Source organism: Myxine glutinosa, chromosome 7 (assembly GCF_964187855.1).
Source record: "Myxine glutinosa chromosome 7, kmMyxGlut1.1, whole genome shotgun sequence".
Lineage (NCBI taxonomy): Eukaryota > Metazoa > Chordata > Myxini > Myxiniformes > Myxinidae > Myxine > Myxine glutinosa.
Genome location: NC_136267.1, coordinates 117,380,262 through 117,401,175, shown reverse-complemented (window position 1 = coordinate 117,401,175; position 20,914 = coordinate 117,380,262). Strand labels below are relative to the sequence as shown.

General features: G+C 43.2%; 1 protein-coding gene across 1 annotated transcript; it reads right to left on the bottom strand.

The window, feature by feature from the left end:
• Nucleotides 1-1,081: 1,081 nt before the first annotated feature.
• On the bottom strand, nt 1,082-20,627 carry LOC137430605 (uncharacterized). Its single transcript, XM_078782726.1, has 7 exons — nt 20,550-20,627; nt 12,308-12,507; nt 10,114-11,884; nt 6,314-6,448; nt 5,771-5,905; nt 4,533-4,680; nt 1,082-1,745 (listed from the first exon to the last, which is right to left on the bottom strand). Exons 2-7 carry the CDS (start codon nt 12,463-12,465, stop codon nt 1,603-1,605), a joined length of 2,490 nt encoding a protein of 829 aa, XP_078638852.1. The 5' UTR covers nt 12,466-12,507; nt 20,550-20,627; the 3' UTR covers nt 1,082-1,602.
• Nucleotides 20,628-20,914: the final 287 nt, after the last annotated feature.

Sequence of the window (20,914 nt, the reverse complement as noted above, 5' to 3'; positions counted from 1 at the left end):
TGGAAATAACAGAAATTGTTTGAAATGTTTGAAATTGTGGCATACAACTCCAAACAATTACAACAGGATTGTCTTGGAGTCTCAAAGTGCATGTGGACTTTGACTTTTTGTATCTATCTATAATTCCAGTAATCTCTGTATGTGTGTCTGTGTGTTTGTCTGTGTGTTTGTCTGTGACCGCTGTTTCTCGACAACCACGGGTCCGATATACTTGAAACTTGCCAGGTATATTGCTGGGGACCCGAGGATGTGCCTTTTCAAGGTTTCATATTAATCGGAGAAGTAGTTACCGAGCTATGGCGATTTATTTACCAAACTAATCACAGAACAGGTTGCGGGGTAGGCCAGCCAATCACAGAACACGTTGTTGCGTAGGCGTGGCCGATGTGAATTCGAGGCGTAGCGGGCGCCATTTGGAGGAGCTGGGAGGACTCAGTCGTGATAGAGTGAGCCTGAGTGAGTATATCAAGACAAGAACAAGATCTAGAAGGAGGTATGTACGGTGCGATTCATATAATATATTGTTTAGTTATCGTCGATGAGGAATTTGGGGTCGGAATGGGTGATCGGCCTGGGTGACTGGGTCTCGACTAGATGCTGGGCCGCACCAAGGAACGGGCACCCACGTACGGGCACGTCCTAGTTATTAATAAATGTAATTAATGGCATGAACGACTTCAGCCATTTTGTATTGCATTCGATGCCGATTTTACCTGCAGACACAGGTTTTGAAATTGTTTTAAACATGAGTTTTACGTACTGTGCACACACCTGTTTTACTGGAACTAGCTGCACAATGCATTGTATAACTTTTCTTTTCCGCTTGAGCTTCACAATATATATATATATATATATATATATGTATATATATTAGAAATTCGAACTTTCCTTTTTTAGATTTAAACAGTTTCATGAACAGTTGGATTTTTTTCATCTTCGTCAGACACTTATACCTGTCGATCCCCTAACCCTAACCCTAACCCTAACCCTAACCCTAACAACCCTAACCCTAACCCTAACCCTAACCCTATCTCTTAATCAAATAAGGTGGGGGTAACAAATCGACAAAGTAATGTTTGTATTCATCCCAGTTCTTCCAATATTTCCGGTGAACTTGATCATTAAGCAGGCAAAATAACGTTCCACCAAGACTTGTTTTGGTCTTGAGTGCATCCACAAGCAGCTTTTGAGAGGGAGCACACATCATTTTCACCATTTTTTGGATGTTAATTCATGCTAATCAGCTGCCACGTTTCATTGTTTTAACATCGATTTAGTGTTTTTTCCAGAATAGAGGCATACACACATGCGTGCCTTATGTAAGACATCATCTGAAACTTGCATTCTCAATGCAGCTCGGTTGTAACAATTCCTGCTGATTACAAATAAATCAATCAATCACTGCAAATTATCAAACAATAGTCAAATCGGTATTCACCTTCCAAGTCACTGAAGTATTTTTTTAAATCATGTCATGATTAACGAGGAGCAATTGGACAGCTCCTGCCAAGCATGTACATTTCATTGGGCCTTGTCATTTCTTCCATTGTTTGCAGACAATAGTTCAGGCTTATCGATAAACTTACAACAGTTGGAGCCCAACTAGTTTTGACTCTCTAAATATGCTTGAACCTGTTTGTTTTTGGTGAGATAAACTATCACTTGCAGTCTGCACCAAAGCGCAAAGCGAGTGCAACGGGTGGACTTCCACAACTGATCGAGTGCCAGATTGAGTGCGCAAACATCTGGGGAAAAAAAAAATCAGTGCCCATGGGGATCAATGAGATATTTGTAGAGGTTAACTTCTGCACATAATTTAACAATGTGGCTGCTGTTGTAAACTCATGATAAATATTCTTTCAGCTGAATTTTGATCAATAGCACAATGAGAATACAGCACAGTACAAATGAATATTAATTTTCAAAAAGAACTAAAAGTAGAATTACATGCAAATGCATTGATAGATATGCCTCTGCTCGGATTACATATCAAGCCACTGTTGAGTTTGATCTCGATGAAGGGGCACATGAAAAATTTTAAATCACATGTCAGAGAGAGAAAGATATACAGTGCATTCAGAAAGTATTCAAACCCCTTCACTTTTTTCACATTTTGTTATGTTGCAGCCTTATGCTGAAATCTTTTGAATTCTTTTTTTCCCTCATCAATCTACACTCAATACCCCATAATGACAAAGAGAAAACAGGCTTTTAGAAAGTTTTGGAAATTTATGAAAAATAAAAAACTGAAATATCACATTGACATAAGTATTCAAACCCTTTACTCAGCACTTAGTTGAAGCACCTTTGGCAGCGATTACAGCCTCGAGTCTTCTTGGGTATGACGCGACGAGCTTTGCACACCTGGATTTGGGGATTTTCTGCCATTCTTCTCTGCAGATCCTCTCAAGTTCTGTCAGGTTGGATGGGGACCGTCGGTGGACAGCCATTTTCAGGTCTCTCCAGAGATGTTCGATTGGGTTCAAGTCAGGGCTCTGGCTAGGCCACTCAAGGACCTTCACAGAGTTGTCTCTAAGCCACTCCTGCGTTGTCTTGGCTGTGTGCGTAGGGTCATTGTCCTGTTGGAAGGTGAACCTTCGGCCCAGTCTGAGGTCCTGAGCGCTCTGTTTCAGGTTTTCATTAAGGATATCTCTGTACTTTTCTCTGTTCATTGCTCCCTCAACCCTGACCAGTCCCCCAGTCCCTGCTGCTGAAAAACACCCCCACAGCATGATGCTGCCACCACCATGCTTCACCGTTGCGATGGTATTGGGCAGGTGATGAGCGGTGCCTGGTTTCCTCCAGACATGATGCTTAGAATTGAGGCCAAACAGTTCAATCTTTGTTTCATCAGACCACAGAAGCTTGTTTCTCACAGTCAGAGCCCTTTAGGTGCTTTTTTGCAAACTCCGAGTGGGCTTTCATGTGTCTTTCACTGAGGAGAGGCTGCCGTCTGGCCACTCTGCCATAAAGCCCAGAACGGTGGAGTGTTGCAGTGATGGTTGTCCTTCTGGAAGTTTCTCCCATCTCCACACAGGATCTCTGGAGCTCAGCCAGTGACAATCGGGTTCTTGGTCACCTCTCTTACCAAGGCCCTTCTCCCCCGATTGCTGTTTGGCCGGGCGGCCAGCTCTAGGAAGAGTCCCGGTTGTTCCAAACGTCTTCCATTTAAGAATTATGGAGGCCACTGTGCTCTTGGGAACCTTCAATGCTGCAGAGATTTTTTGTAGGCTTCCCCAGATCTGTGCCTCGACACAATCCTGTCTCTGAGCTCTGCAGGCAGTTCCTTCGACCTCATGGCTTGGTTTTTGCTCTGATATGCATTGTCAGCTGTGAGACCTTATATAGACAGGTGTGTGCCTTTCCAAATCATGTCCAATCAATTGAATTTACCACAGGTGGATTCCAATCAAAGTGCAGAAACATCTCAAAGATGATCAAGAGAAATGGGAGGCACCCGAGCGAAATTTCAAGTGTCATAGCAAAGGGTTTGAATACTTTTATGTCAATGTGATATTTCAGTTTTTTCTTTTTAATAAATTTGCAAAACTTTCTAAAATCCTGTTTTCTCTTTGTCATCATGGGGTATTGAGTGTAGATTGATGTGGAAAAAAATGAATTCAAACGATTTCTTCATAAGGCTGCAACATAACAAAATGTGAAAAAAGTGAAGGGGTCTGAATACTTTCTAAATGCACTGTATTCTTCTCATTCTCATTCATAATGCATAACTCATTCTTGAAGAGAAAACGGCCTGCACCTGCACCAACTTTGAGGAGGGTGACACGGATAGCCAAACCACCCCTCCCTCTCCCGAGCATCTCCTAATGACCTCACAGATGCTACATTGGAGCAAAGATACTCGAGTGGCACCAACACTTTGGGATAAGACTGGCGAGTGTTAAATTGACTTTGTTTTTGCAAATTTATTTGCCACCTGTTTAATTTTTTTTTAAAGATATATATTATTTTAGCATCTGCATACTGTATATTAATCCATATCATGCTATCAACGATGCTAATGGAAGTTATAATGACAATTATAGCGCCATCAGAACACATCCCCCCATTAATACATGCAAGTCTATGGAAAATTAGACCCTGCTTTACATCGTTTTGCTTAACACCGTGTCCTTCTGGAACGCATCTTCAGCACGAAGTGAGATATTACTGTATCCTGATCATCTGTCAGATGGCATGAGTATGGAACAAAGAGTAGTTTGAGGTGGGACTTTCACATTTCAATTTTTTGGGTTTATAAAGTCCATTCGTGGAAGAACGAAGCAACAAAAGGTATAAGCCAACACACTAAGGAGACAGTCGACAGTCTCATAATTAAACATACATTGGATGAATGAACAGGAGAGCCACCTGTAGTCTTCCTGCCATCACCCCTTAACACCCAAAATGGTTGACTGGTTTCTTGTCCATTCTACAGCATATTGGAGTATTCTTATACATGTGGCAAACCTTATCAAATATAAGAGTTTAAGCAGGCGTTGCCTTTCCCCTGTGTGTAGTAACATTCATACCATTGGGTTTCAGATGCCGGCTGGCATGGTCAATTTCTTCTTCACGTGATGCTTGCAGCATGTAAATGGCTTTCAAATGTTGCTGTAGCTGAATGGGACATGTGTTTGTGCTGTACAGTTGTTCCATTTTGCCAAAGAGACTTGACACCTGGCGATTTACAATGCCACATGCAGAATAAGTCCATGCAAAACAGTGATACATTGCCCAGTTTCTGCAGCTTTCAATGTTTCTTGTTTATAAATTAATGCTCCAATGAAGAGCATTAATTAAAATCGGTAAAAGGTGATACAAATCAAGAATGCAACATGCTTTTTCAAAAGACAGCCGTTTCTATTTTGTTGCTGAAAATTTTGAAACTGCCAAGAGGTACAAATAGTGGAATGCATCATATGGTGAATTGGTGCCTATTTTTGTGTCACGATTTTTGAATGCCCCTGCCGATGAAATCACTGGAGACAATGTTTTCAGGTTGTCCGTCATCAGTCCACGATAACTTGAGAATGGCTGAAGGGATATTAGTCAAACTTGGTGCAGGTATGTATAATGAGGTAAAGATGAACTGATTCGATTTTGGGGTCATGAGGTCAAAGGCCAAAGGTCAGAGGTCATGTTAGGTAAAAATTTTGTTACCGTGATAACTTGTGAACCAGTGATGGGATTCTGACCAGATTTGGTACAATTATGTAGAATGATGTAAAGATGAACTGATGAGATTTTTGGGCCAAGAGGTCAAAGGTCAAAGTCTGTAATAAGTCTACAACTTGAGAACGGCTGAAGTGATACAATTCAAACTTGGTACAGGTATGTATAATGATGTAACGATTAACTGGTTAGATTTTGGGGGCAAACGTCAAAGTCCGTAATAGGTCTATAACTTGAGAACGGCTGAAGTGATCTAATTCAAACTTGGTACAGATATGTATAATGATGTAAAGATTAACTGATTAGATTTTGGGGCCCCGGGGTCAAAGGCCAAAGGTCAGGTAAAAATGTGATAACTTGTTAACAGCTGAAGGGATTTAAATTAAAACTTGGTACAGGTATGCATAATGATGTAAACATGAACTGATTCAATTTTGGGGTCAAGAGGTCAAAGGTCATGCTCGGTAAAAGGTGATAATTTGAGAGCAGCTGAATGGATTTAAATCAAACTTGGTACAAGCATTATAATGATGTAATAATGAGGGCGGAGGCATATCGGTCGACATTGTGATGTCGAAGTCTTGTTCTAGTTTACCTTGGCCTGTTCTCTCAATTGGTCAACAATCAATCGATCAATCTTGGTCGGGTTTGGTGGCAACCGGAGTCCTTGACCAACATTGGAGTTACACAAGTTTCTTCCTGGGTAATATTCTGCAAGCTGAACCTCGGCCTACCAGATGAAAGGATGAGTAGCAAGTACAGATGAATGCATAATGGTACAGGTATGCATAATGATGTAAACATGAACTGATTCAATTTTGGGGTCAAATGTGATAACTGATATTGTGATATTGATATTGTGATAACTGATATAACTGATAACAAAAAATGTGATAACTTGTTAACAGTTGAAGGGATTTAAATTAAAACTTGGTACAGGTATGCATAATGATGTAAACATGAACTGATTCAATTTTGGGGTCAAGAGGTCAAAGGTCATGCGAGGTCAAAGGTGATAATTTGAGAGCAGCTGAATGGATTTTAATCAAACTTGGTACAAGCATTATAATGATGTAATAATGAGGGCGGAGGCGTATCGGTCGACATTGTGATGTCGAAGAGTCTTGTTCTAGTTTACCTTGGCCTGTTCTCTCAATTGGTCAACAATCAATCGATCAATCTTGGTCGGGTTTGGTGGCAACCGGAGTCCTTGACCAACATTGGAGTTAAACAAGTTTCTTCCTGGGTAATATTCTGCAAGCTGAACCTCGGCCTACCAGATGAAAGGATGAGTAGTAAGTACAGACAAAGAATATGCAATAAAATTCGTGTTCAAGAGCATCTTTTGATGTATTATTAAATGGTTCACACTTAGAATAAATGTGTAGGAGTTATTAAAAACAGGTGGTTAGGTCTTCAGGTGTATGAAAGGTTTCCACAAACATTTTAATGTTTGGATTGCTATAAAAAATTGGCACACAGAATTAACAATTTAGTCATAAAAGCAAAGTATTTTCCACAAAAGTGGTTCTTCACGAGGCAAAACAGAAGATATCTGAGGGGTTATATATAAATCAGTGGTTGACAAAAGTGCATTGAAAATTGGCGACAGCTTGCATAGTTGTGGGCACGTATTATCATGAAGAAGACAAACATATGTGGCTCATAATGCAGGTCTCTTCTTAAGTATTCCTGAGCAATCACAATGTCAGAGTATGAAAGTGTGCATGAGTGCAGTGTTTAATTAAAATGAAAATAAAAGAAGCAATATTCGCTCACTCATGTTGATCATTTTGATTGACTTTAATGAATTCTTAACTGTAACACAATATGTAGTAAGTTATGAATGTTGACACCCACCTGGCTGTTATGTCTGATCTCTAAAGTGTGTGTCTACCCTCAGGAGTACCAGGAAGCACTATCTCTCCACACTCAAGAATGAACTCTCAAACCTGTCTCCTTTCTCCAAATCCTGGTGGCATCTGGTCAAATCCGTTTCTGGTGTTTGTTCCCCCTCCATCCCCTCCCTTACCTCAAATGGCTACACAGTTGACACTGCACGTGACAAAGCCGAATGCCTCAACTCTGTGTTTGCCTCAAAATCTTGTGTCCCAAACCCATCTCTCTCTGTTCCCACCTTACCCAGTCGAACCCAACTGCTCCTGGACTCTGTGTCCTTCTCTCCTGACAAGGTGGAGAAGTTTTTGTCAAACCTCGACTCTGATTCTGCAACTGGACCAGACGGCATCAGCCCACGGGTCCTAAAATCCTGCTCTGCCGCTCTGTCTCACCCTCTCTCTGTTCTTTTCACCCTCTCTTTTGCTCAAGGTCATCTGCCAGCATCTTGGAAATCAGCAAAGATTACCGCTTTACACAAAAAAGGTGCAAAAACAGATCCTTGCAACTACAGACCAATCAGCCTGCTCCCAATTACCAGCAAAGTCATGGAATCCATCATTGCTTCGGATATCAAATCCTTCCTCTTCTCCAATGGCTTGATCTCCGATCATCAATTTGGATTCAGACCAGGTCATTCTACTCTGGACATGTTGCTTCTGCTGTCTCAACAATGGATGGAGATCCTCAATGCCAAACAGGAAATCAGAGCCGTCTCCCTTGACATATCACGTGCCTTCGACAGGGTCTGGCACCCAGCTCTGCTCTCCACACTCTCCTCCTATGGTATCCATGGAAATCTCCACGCATGGCTTGCGGACTTCCCCTCTGGTCGTAGTCAACGTGTGGCCCTGAATGGATTTCTCTCATCTCCCCTTCCTGTTCTGGCTGGAGTTCCCCAAGGCAGTGTTCTGGGCCCTGTGCTATTTCTGGTCTTCATCAATGATCTCTCTGACTCTCTGGAAAATCCTCTCTATCTCTTTGCTGATGACTCCACTCTCTGCCGCTCCATTCCTCATCCCTCAGATCAGCAGTCTGCAGCCTCCTCACTCTCTGCAGACCTGGACAAAATCACAGACTGGTCAAACAAGTGGAACATGTCTTTCAATACTGACAAGTCTCACACTCTCACTATGTCTCTCCGAAAAGATCGACTGGAAAACCCTCCCATCTACTCTCTCAACAATCCTCTCCAAGAAGTTCTGTCGCTCAAGCTTTTGGGTCTCACTATCTGCCATGATCTTTCTTGGGAAAACCACATTTCCAAGCTGGCAAGATTAAAAGGAAAATTTGAAATTACAACAGCTTTGAAATTACAACAAGATTAATAGTCGCCGACTGGGCATCCAACGTCGTGCGAAGTCCTTCCTTGGCACACCTGAGCTCCTCACCACATACAAGGCTTTCATCCGCAGCTCAATGGTATACTGTTCCCCCCTCTGGGCCGGTGCTCCTGCCTCACACCTCGCTCGGCTTCACGCTGTTGAAACCAAAGCTTTCAGAATTTATTGGAATCTCCTGCGATGAAGCTAACTCCGAGGGCCTTTCACTCACTCACCGCAGGCAGGTTGGTGGTCTTTCTGTCTTCTACCGACTCCTCTCCGGCCTTGCTCCCCCACCTCTCTCTCTGTGCTCTGTCCCCCAAATATTCCTTCAGATCGCACAAGATCTGCCAGCAACCCTCTTATGGTTAAACTGCCAAAATCAAGACTCTCTGCTCACTTTCACTCTTTCATTCCCCTTTTCTCCTGCATCTGGAACAAACTCCCCCACTCCCTTCAATCCCACTCCTCCCTCCAGGTCTTCAAAACAGCCTGCTCTCAAATGTTGTGTTTGTGTCCTTCCGCCTCTCTCCCCATCTTGTCTACCGCTCCCCTTATTTTGTGTTTTATGTGTCGGTTTGACTTATTAATGTTCGCTCTTTCACGAGCCTCAATCTTGTATACAAAAAAAATAAAAAATAAAAAAAATCCCTTCGATGTTTCACTGGGGCAGGGTTAGAGAGGTGGAGAGCCAAAGGTGGTTACTCAATGAACCACCAGAAGACAGCAGCAGTGCGGCCAACAGATGTGTTATTATGCTTATATCTAGTCCATTTACGATAGGTTCTGAAGTCAATGCAAAATATTTATTGCAATTATGTGAAAAATTGTTTATTTTCTGTACGGTATATGTTTTACCAAAGCTTTAATGATTTTTAAAAGGATACTCTGGCATAGATATTAAACCGTGGAGACAAATTCCCAATGCATATTAGACTGAACACTCAACAGGGATATTAACAAGATTCCACATTGTTTAACACCCAGAAAACCACTATCAACATATGAGTGCCTCTGCAAGTCTGTGGCCTAACATAAATGCAAAATAAGTGTTGTTCATCATTGGCGAATGCATATTTGAACAAGATTAATTACAAACCCGGCCTGCTGGTTGCAGCATTACTGAGTTGTGACTATGCTTCTGATGCACATGAGTGCCCCTGCACACATAATGGCAGGAAATTTTTAATTTGACCAGACTGCCTGTTATAACTTGTGTGGTGGTGGCTAGTTATGCAGCCTGTGAATGCTTGGCTGCATCATTTTCTGGAAGCGCAGCTGTGCCGCTGATGCATTGCCACCTTACCAATAATCTGGTACTCATTTTCCAACCTTGGAAGGATTACAGGCTGAGTCGACCCACCTGGAGTTATTTCAACGGCATCACAGAAGCTTAAACTCAGCACCTCGCATGTGCTCTCGGGAGTAATTAAGAGCCGCTAAGCTGCAAGCCTGTTTTCAGATTCATGTTCTGATTTTGCTTCAAAATATAACATTCAAATGAAATTAAGTTGTTCCTCAATCACAAACTGATGTTTGCGGATGGATGGACAGATGGACAGACCAACTGAAGTGAACCAATTGCATAACTCCGCATTTCGCTACAGTTGCTCCGAGTAATAATCGTTACTAAAGGTCCAACCATTGTACTGAAGTAATGTAGTTCAATTATGTATGTGCCAAAATGCAAAGGTGCATGTGGTGAGTATGCAGTAATAACCTTTTTCCGTTCTTTCTCCAATAACTTCCACTGTTCGTAGCAGGAATCCAACAGAAGATGTAGATACCTACGTATACCTACTTCAACACCCCCCTTAGGATGTTTTCTTGGCATAAAAGAAAAATTACAATTCGAGGCCATCATATTAGCAGTGACAAATGGTCCAGAATGTGGTGGGGGTCCATGGAGATAGTAATTTTGAGGGTTGCCAAAAGGAGAAGCTGAGAAGAGGCTGAATTGTGTTTCGGGCAAACCCGGGCAATAAACAGCTCTGGCATCAGGCAAAATGACACTGCATTGAGAGGGTTTAACTTTTACCTCAGGCCTAGTGTACAGTTGAGAATGTGGATACTGGTTGTCTGCTTTGTGGGAAGTGGTAGACTTATCTGCTGAAAGCAGTTGGTTTCTGGGGCAAGATTCTGGTGAGATGGGAGCATGCCAATCCATGTGCCCTTGTGCAGCATCAATGTTATAGGTCATGTTTTTGCTGTAGCATGGTGGACATGGTTGAACCTGGCTTGCTTGATAGTTCATATGTTGGCCCTGTGCAGAAGGTGTTAAACCTAGCCAGGCATACCCACCAGCTAATGCTAATCCATCACTTTCAACTTCATAATTGTCTAGTTGGGCAGGAAATGCTGGAGAGGTTGCAGAACGTTCCCAACGAGCTGCATTTGTCAAGCCCAAAGCATCATCCAAAGACGGCTGATCGATTTTCTTAAGATGAGGGTGTTCATCACAGATATTGTTCTTAATGTCGACAATGTTTTCAGAAGTACATGGACTGTTGGACAAACAAAACGAGGCACTGGGAAAGGTAACATTTGTACCATAATGAGAAATGCTGTTTTGGGGAGTAAACATTCTATTTTGGTCACAAAGCGAACTGAAAGTTCCTGCACAATGCTGAGCCGTTTGGAAAGTCGTACTTTGGGCAGATTGCATCTTCGAAGGTTCTGAATAATCTTCATGATACATTTGAAGTGCAGATGCAATCTCTGGTTGCATGAGCGGAAACATGCCGTTTTCATTGCTCTCTTTTTGAAAAGGCAATTGCCTTTCAAGTTTGTTACTATATTTTTCTTCTTTCCTCTGATAACCAACTGCAAGGAAAGAGTTCCATGCAGGAGTATTTCCAAATGATTTGGAAGCTTTTTCTTCCTCTGTCCTATTTCCAAAACTCATATCATTTTGAGGAAAACAAGCATCAAAATTATCTCTACTAGAAAAGGAAGAGAGTCGGTTTGCTTCTTTACTCTCATCTGCACAAGGAACACTGCTAAAGGAGTGCGCTGGTTGGAAGAAAGTTTTATCGGAACCATGACCTATTTGCCGAGGGCTTGAACTGCATCCATACCCTTGCCATCCAGATGTAATTTTCCTTTCAGGGTTACTACAAGCCTCATTTGAATACAGCTCCTCGTTTTCATTGTATTCTTCAAATGAGCAATTGTTTTCAGATATTTCGAAAAATGGTCTCGACACATTGCCATAATCAAGATATGGAAACAGATTATTTGACTCGTTGGACTGATTAACAACAGGAGGCTGTGTACAAAGCAAAGGTGCCCATGTCAAATTTGGTTTCCACATTTCAGAATTATTAGAAAACGTAACGTGTGGCTTTCCCTGAATTTCTTTTTCTTCATAAATATCTTCAAAATAAGCCTTGGTACTCGTATCATTACCATTGCAGCTTTGAAAGTTTGCTTCCTTGCCACTTTTTTTGTCCAAAATCAAAGAAGCATCTTGCAAGCCAGCACGTTCATTGCTGAAAATAAGAACATGAAAAGTCAGTTACTTAATAAAAACAGACAGACAGGAGTGAAAACATAAGCTCCATCCACCTTTGGTGGCGGAGGTAATAAATTATTCGACAATTACCCAACATTCTTTCAGTGAATAAAAATACATGGTTTGATTGAAATTATAAACCAAGATTAAGGCAGTTCAGACAATAAGATAATGTTTTGCCAATTAAATTTGTGTCACCGAGCTTGCACTTGCTGCAGATGTTGCTATAAATGTATGACAATCATCTTACCCAAAATGAAAGCATGAGTACAACAAACCCTTTACTCAAAAAGAAAGAGTAATCATGACTAAACAACTTATACAATAACAGTATTATTACAAAAAACAAAACCCAGTTGCTTCAGAGCAATACGTTTGTATTTTGATGCTGCTCTATTACCGTTCACAAAATCTATCTTCCATGGTGTTGTCACTGTCATCAAGAAGCCTGGAGACAGAACCTAGGATGCTGGAAGAAGGAATAAAGTCTCCAGACTGGGTTTTCTCCATATCCGTAACAACTGCAGAATGATCCGTGAACTCATGACAGTGCTCCATGTCATGAACAAAACAGTAGATTGCTGGATTCAAAAAAGTGATCTGTGGCAGTAAAAGAGATTATGAGCACCAGTTGCAACTTTCAAAACAAACAAAGGATGCATTTGAGGTGAGTTCTTCTCTTATTTATGAAAAATGAGTGAGCGTTCTGCTTGAGACAATGACACTGAATTCAGCCGCTATACCGATGGTGCAAAGTTAATCATAGATGGTTGAATGAACAAAACTAGACTCCATTTAACTTTGATAGGAAAAAATAATTGCATACGTACACAGTATTCATTATAAAATTGTTATAATCTATCTTCTATCTTCTATCTATTATATATATTATTTCTTTATTTATTATATATACAAAAGAAAGTTTTTGTTTGTTTGTCTGCGCAAGCTAATCTCCTGAACGGTGAAAGATAGGAGGAAACCTCTAATACAAAAAAATGTCGGGACGGGCCCCGGAAAGGTTTTAGGCGAGGTGGCGAGACCGGTCGAGGCCGCTTCGGCCGGGCCGGGCCCATTTCGCAATTAAAAGCTGAGCTGAATTATCGTAGTCAATCTTCTCCGGCCACGAGTAAAAACTGAATTATAGTAATAAATTCATTCAAAAAGAACCCGGGCAACGCCAGGTGCTTTCGGCTAGTAACTAATAAAATAAACCCCATGGGGAACTGATGGTTATTTCGCAACGGTTTCTGAGAAGATTTTCAAATAAATTACCTGACTGAGGCTAAACCCCCTTTTATCTCCTTTAAATGGGCGTATCCGGATAGGAAGCACAACTCCATGAGACCTGACTGTTCTGATGCATTGCAGCAAATTTGGTCCATATCACTCTTGTAGTTGTAGAGATGTTTTAGTGAAAATGATGGATTCGGGAATGGGGCCGGTGGCCCCCTTTTCGAGGGAGATACGGCCATGAGGAGCACACCTCTAGATTAGGGCATTGTCCAGATGACTCATGATGGGTTTGGTCTGTGTCTATCTGCAGGTTTATGAGAAGATTTTTGAATGAAATACCAATATTTGGGGCAAACCCCCGTTTCATCCCCGCATAGGAAGCACATCTGGATGGGAGCATCTGGATGGGAGTTACTTCTCCCACCCCTCCCCCCCCCCCCTTCCCACGCCTCCTCCCCCCAAGCCCTCTCCCTCCCACACATCTCCCTGCTCTCAAATGTTGTGTTTGTGTGCTTCCCCTTCTCTCCCCATCTTGTCTTCCGCTCCCTCTTTTTATATATTTTGTTTGTCTGGTTGATTTGTTTGTGAAATAAATGTTAGCTCTTTCACGAGCCTCGATTCTGTATCCAAAAAAAAAGAAAAAAAAAAGGCACAACCCCTTGAGACCTTGTTGTCCTGATGCATCATACCAAATTTTGTCCATAATCGTTCGGTGGTTTGTGAGATGTTTTAGTCAAATGTTAACTGACGTACTTACAAACGGAGTTCGGGATGGACACTGGGACCCACTCTGAGGTTATTTCAGTGCAATAACCTAATTAGCGCTGGGCCGATATTGGTAATCAGCACAGGCCGATATCAGCAATTTTTCGGGAATCAGCATCAGCCGATTGGAGTCAGTGTGAGTGCCGATTACCGATAAGAGTACTGTACTATCTATATACAACCCAAAAACCTTGAGTAGCTTTCACCCTTGTTTAGGGATAATTTCAATAAACAAATTAAACAAGACCGAAAGTCCAACAGCGGCGTAGCCGGGCTTGTTTGATACTTTAGTTGAAGAGGATAGTATGACCTGGGTGGAGAATGGAGATACCAGTTAGAAAACTAGAAAGAGGAATCAGAGATTGCAGACCCTCGCCAGGATGTATTTGCCGTGGTTTTAAGGCTTTTGTGTTAAAAAAAAATGGCGGCCGACCACGTGACCGATGACGTCATAATTTTTTTTTTTCTCCACGAGTTTATCCCTAGATGCCGCTCAAGAAATTTCATCTTGATTGGATGAAGTTTTGTACTTGTCGAATTATGACGTCATAATGGAGGCACTTATGACATCATCATTAACATATTTTATTCCCCATGAAGAGTTCTGTACAATGAGCAATGTCCCAATTTTTTCTATGCAGCACTTTGGGAGATATAGAGGTGCAATGTTTTTCGGTTTTTCCAAGATGGCGCCCATACCACGTGACCTATGACGTCATAATTCTAATTTTAAAATTCTACAGCTGGAGTTGCACCGATGGTGAAAATTTCCTGTCAATCAGACCAACGGTTCCAGAGAAAATCATATTTATTCTGTGTGGACCAAAAAAACAGACACAAATGCAACCCTGACACCCTAAATAACTTCAGACCCATCTCCAACCTACCCTTTCTGTCAAAGGTTTTGGAACGCGCTGTAGCCACTCAACTCAAACATCACCTCTCTGCCAATAACCTGTATGAAACATTCCAATCCGGATTCCGCTCCAACCACAGTACTGAAACTGCTCTCCTCAAAATCACCAACGACCTTCTCCTCTCCTCTGACGCTGGCAACCTCAACATTCTCATCCTCCTCGACCTCAGCGCCGCCTTTGACACCATCGATCACACCATCCTCCTCACCCGACTTGAAACCACCTTTAACATTACCGGCACTGCCCTCTCTTGGATAAAATCATACCTCTCTGACAGACGTCAGTTCATCTCCATCAATAACTGCAAATCCCCCACTGCTCCCCTCCCCCAAGGTGTCCCCCAAGGTTCAGTTATTGGCCCCCTCCTCTTCATCCTTTACCTGTCCCCCCTCAGTCACTTAATCCGCCGTCATGGTCTCCAATTCCACTGCTTCGCCGATGACATCCAGCTTTTCATCTCCACCAAGTCCATCTCCACCGCCACCCACTCTATCCTGACAAACTGCATCACTGAAATAAAATCCTGGCTTCAAATCAACTTCCTCAAACTTAACTGTGATAAATCTGAAATAATCATCATTGGCCCAAAAACGCTCACCAAGTCCACCCATAACTTTGCCCTCAACATCGACGGTTTCCCAGTATCCACCTCCCCTCACATCCGGAATCTTGGCATCATCTTTGACCAAACCCTCTCCTTCGACAAATACACTAAACAGATCACAAAGACAGCCTTCTTTCACCTGAAAAACATCGCCCGTCTCCGTCCATCCCTCTCCTCCGTGGCTGCAGAAACCCTCATCCACGCCTTCATCACTTCCCGTCTGGACTACTGCAATAGCCTCCTTTATGGTTCACCCTCAACAATCACCAATAAACTCCAATACATTCAGAACTCCGCTGCCCGTCTACTCACCCATTCCCGGACCCGTGACCACATCACCCCCGTCCTTTACAAGCTTCACTGGCTCCCCATCTCCCAGAGAATCCAGTACAAAATCCTCCTCTTGACCTACAAAGCCCTCCATAACCTGGCCCCATCCTACCTGGCTGACCTCCTCTCCAGACACACTCCCACCCGCAACCTCCGCTCTGCTGGTACCAACCTCCTGACCCCCCCCCCCATCCGGACCAAATTTAGATCCTGGGGGGACAGGGCCTTCTCCATCGCTGCTCCCACCCTCTGGAACTCGCTACCTCACACCATCAGAGACTCCTCCTCACTCACCACATTCAAAACATCACTCAAGACCCACCTGTTCAACACTGCATTCAACATTTAACCCACAGCATCTAACCCCTGACTATCTCCTCTCCTTCTCCCTCCTTTGTGCTTTGAATATTTCCCTATTGATTCTTCTTTTTTTTGCAATTGTCTTTATGTTTTGCACTCTGTCAAAGCGTCTTTGGGCTTCCTGAAAAGCGCTATCTATATTATAATAGCCGTAGATGATTCTGTCTGTCTGTCTGTCTGTCTATCTGTTGGGTGTCTGTCCGGGGTGTGGCTTACTCGGTTTGCAGAGTAGCTCCACCCATAGCTCCACCCATTCTGGGAGTGGCTATAAACAAATATCCACCATTTTATTAACTCGCATAGCTTTGAGTCCTGTTTTGTAGGCCCGTGGTGTCTTGCTCTCCCCCAGTTTTATTTCAAATCAAATTCGATAAATCATTTCATTTATCACAGTCGCTAACATAGTTTTAGACTCGGTTGAAAAAAAACGGGAAGAAAATCCGATGAAAGTTGCCGTTTATAGAACGAAATGAATTCTCAAAGGCCTGTAACTTCAAGGCCATTGAGTCTCTCTCACGCCTTTATCTCCAATCTAACTCACCATATGATTTCATTTTTATCGATGGTTTTACTTTTAGACTCGGTGTCAGCAATAATTGAGAACAATCCACACACGCGGGAAAATGCAGAGATATATTTTTTAAAATCGCGTCATGGTGTATCATACACCGCCCAACATGACACCGCCGGCAATGTGTCGATATATATTAAAAATTCGCTTTTGCTTTTCCGTTATGATATATTACTATTTCGTTTGATGATAGTCGTCACAAAAACGTCAACAATGATGCCGACATATATTTCTTCGTTTTTATTTCATTCAACATATTAGCCGGAAGTAAAATATGTTTCAGGAAATTACCGAGAGATATTTCTTCGTTTTTTTTATTAGTTATGTGCGCATACACTTTAAATAGGTTTATTTGAAATCTTTAATTTTCCACAATATAATTTACTTGCCATTTATCATTTGATGATTACGAGACAAATTCCTCTTGAGGATCGTGACAATTCATGCGTTGCATGGAAACTTCCATTTCCAAAATGAATGAGACGATCGATGAAGAACGACTCGGTGTCACCAACGCGGGAAAATGCAGAGATATATTTTTTAAAATACACCATATCACCGCACAACACCGCCCAACAGCCAACAAGTATCATACACCGCCCAACAGCCAACGAGTATCATACACCGCCCAACATGACACAGACAGCAACATGTCGACATTATCGCTTTTTCTTTAAACCGAGTGAACCGAGCCGAACCGAATACACCGCGTGAATTCACCGAGCGAATTTCAGCCAATTCCACCTATTTCTTCGTTTTTATTTTATTCGTTACCAGCAGAAGTACCCAGCGTTGCCGGGCGGGGGAGGGGGGAAGGGCACGTACACTTTAAACATGTATATACATGTGGGATGTGGGATATATACATGTGGGACATGTGTACGTGTGTGTACGTGTGTACGTGTGTGTGTGTGTGTGTGTGTGTGTGTGTGTGCGTGAGTGTGTGTGCGTGAATATGTGTGTGTGTGTGTATATATGTGTGTGTATGTGTATGTAGGCTAACCCCCGCTCTAGCAGGGAAAATGGCCTTAAAATGCATGTTGTTGTTGTATGTGTATATACATGTCTGTGTGTGTGTGTTTGTGTGTATATGTGTCTGTACGTGTGTCTGTTTTTGTGTGTGTGTGTGTGTGTGTGTGTGTGTGTGTGTGTGTGTGTGTGTGTGTGTGGAGATGTATATATGTGTATATATGTGTATATGTGGATACATATGTGTATACATATTTGCATATGTGCATATGTGTATATGTGTCTGTGTGTGTGTGTGTGTGTGTGTGTGTGTGTGTGTGTGTGTGTGTGTGTGTGTGTGTGTGTGTGTGCATGTGTGTCGATGTACGTGTGTGTGTATGTGTATATGTGTGTGGGTGTATATGTGTGTGTGTGTGTATATGTAAACATGGGCCGGTGTGTGTGTAAAGTGTGAGGAGGTATTGGAGAGGAAAATGCAGAGATATATTTTTTTAAATCGCGCCATGATGATAAACGAAAATACACCGCCTAAAATAACAGTCGACATATATTTAAAATTCGCCATACACATCCATGCGGGAATCCCACGGGCATGGATGTGTGTGACATTTCGACATATTGAGTTACATGCTGCGCCTGCACATTCAGTTATATAAGATGGTTACTGGCAATTGATCACATCCACAAATGATGTAATCCACACAATTTATGTACTTTACATAACGTTAATAGGAATACATGCCCGTGTAGATGGGAATGACATATAATTCACCGAAAACGTTGAAGCAACCGCATAATATTACGGTGATGTTTAACTCTGAGAATAGTTCTAAATTTAAAAAACTTTCTTCTGATATTTGTGATTTATTTCAAACAAACTGTATTTCCCATCTACACGGGCATGTATTCCTATTAACGTTATGTAAAGTACATAAATTGTGTGGATTACATCATTTGTGGATGTGATCAATTACCAGTAACCATTTTATATAACTGAATGTGCAGGTGCAGCATCTAACTCAATATGTCGAAATGTCACACACGTCCATGCCCGTGGGATTCCCACGGGTGACCCCGCTAGTATAAAATAAATGCATTATTATTATTATTATTACCCTCTCTTCAGGCGAGGGTAATAAAGTATTAAATTATTTTGAAGTCCACTGAGTCTCTAAGCTGTCTGTCACCATGGAAGTGAAGAGATTGCCCCGATCCCTCCCGCCCTGGCCCTAGAACATCTGGGATTGGTTGGTAAAAGGCTCAAGCAGTACAGCAAGCAAATTTGGACCAATGAAACTTGGACTGAGGGACCACCAGGCCCACCCACTCGTGAAAGCGAAATGTTCAACGGTTTTTGAAATATCACGAACACAAAAGTCAATGGACGGATGATTGGCTGGTCGATCGGACAGAGCTCAATTTTTAATGTCCACTTCCCCTCCCCCCACCCGCCTCCGCCCCATCCCCCCACCCGTCTCCGCCCCCTCCCCCCACCCGTCTCCGCCCCCTCCCCCCACCCGTATCCGCCCCATGCCCCCACCCGTATCCGCCCCATGCCCCCACCCGTATCCGCCCCATGCCCCCACCCGTCTCCGCCCCATCCCCCCACCCGTCTCCGCCCCATCCCCCCACCCGTCTCCGCCCCATTCCCCCCCCCGTCTCCGCCCCATCCCCCCACCCGTATCCGCCCCATTCCCCAACCCGTATCCGCCCCATCCCACCCCCCCGTATCCGCCCCATCCCCCCACCCGTATCCGCCCCTCCCTCCCACCCGTATCCGCCCCATCCCCCCACCCGTATCCGCCCCATCCTCCAACCCGTCTCCGCCCCTCCATCCCACCCGTCCCCGCCCCTCCCTCCCACCCGTCTCCGCCCCCTCCCTCCCACCCGTCTCCTCCCCCTCCCCCCCACCCGTCTCCTCCCCCTCCCCCCCACCCGTCTCCTCCCCCTCCCCCCACCCGTCTCCGCCCCTCCCTCCCACCCGTCTCCGCCCCTCCCTCCCACCCGTCTCCGCCCCATCCCCCCCACCCGTCTCCGCCCCTCCCTCCAACCCGTATCCGCCCCTCCCTCCCACCCGTCTCCGCCCCTCCCTCCCACCCGTCTCCGCCCCTCCCTCCCACCCGTCGCCGCCCCTCCCTCCCACCCGTCTCGGCCCGTCCCTCCCCCTATCTCCGACCTTGTCGGGGAGGAGGGTGGGAGAGGAGAGGTTGGCAAAACATTACAAATTACAAATACCACAGTGAAGAATCTAAATGACAGATTATTTTTTTTACAATTTCTATTTTGCATTTCTGTCATCTTATTCATATACAAAATATATAAACAAAAAATAGGAATGCGTGCGATTATTTGGAGATTTAAAAACGGCCAAAGATTAAATCTTTAAATTAAGAGTAAATCCAAATTTACTTCATCCAAGTAAGCCTAAGTAAATCAGCATAAGAACGGCGATTTTCCGCAGTGGCGGGAAACTGCGCAACAGAGACAAAGAACGGTCGTATATTCGGTAAACGATGGGATTTCTTACATATCACATAAAACTTAATAAAACACCGAGGAATAAACTAAAACGAAAGAACTACAAAGTATCTGAGGGGAAACTAGCAAAGGAAATACCAATTTAAGCAAGCAAGGCCGCTTACCCGAAATTTCGATTCCACTCACAAAATGGCGAACAATCGTGAGTGAGATCGCGAAATTGAGACAAAATAAAAATGAGAATCTTTACATTTATACCAGTGGGATCGTTAAACATTGCATGAAAACAAACGGGTTTGAACAAGAAAAACCGAATTCCTCACAGAAACGTTCACCCAACGTCAAACGAAAACGAGGAAAAGTGACGGTTGCTCAAGATTAACGTCGATCGACAACAAATGAAAGATTTTCTCACGATGTTGATTCGCCGACGTTTTAATCTCAGAAGTCCGCCTGATGGGTTGATTCACCGTCACCCGTACGACGTCGGCGATTGGAATGGCCCGCCAAGATGGCGCTGAGGAAAATTGGAGAACGGAAAAAAAAAGTGAGGGGCCAAATATTATGAGGAAGAAAATACGAAGAAAAACACAGAGGAAGAAGAATTAGAGGGAAAAAATGTAATGTGTGTTTAATAATATTATTCGTTTCTGCTCTGCGCGGCACTGCAGGATGTCATGTGACTTGCATAATTAAACTCTTTCCGGTGCCGCCATCTTGTTGCATGGTGTTTGGTGTCAGAATGTCTGTTTGAATCGAAAAATCTGACCTGACACAACG

Bases quoted from the DNA above. Each gene is read 5' to 3' on its own strand.
- LOC137430605 (XM_078782726.1), bottom strand. From the start codon at position 12,465: ATGGAGCACTGTCATGAGTTCACGGATCATTCTGCAGTTGTTACGGAT. The intron at 11,885-12,307 runs GTAATAGAGCAG...TCTTATTTTCAG, and splicing joins GAAGATAGATTTTGTGAACG to CAATGAACGTGCTGGCTTGC. The intron at 5,906-6,313 runs GTAAACTAGAAC...TTCATCTGGTAG, and splicing joins AATTGAGAGAACAGGCCAAG to GCCGAGGTTCAGCTTGCAGA.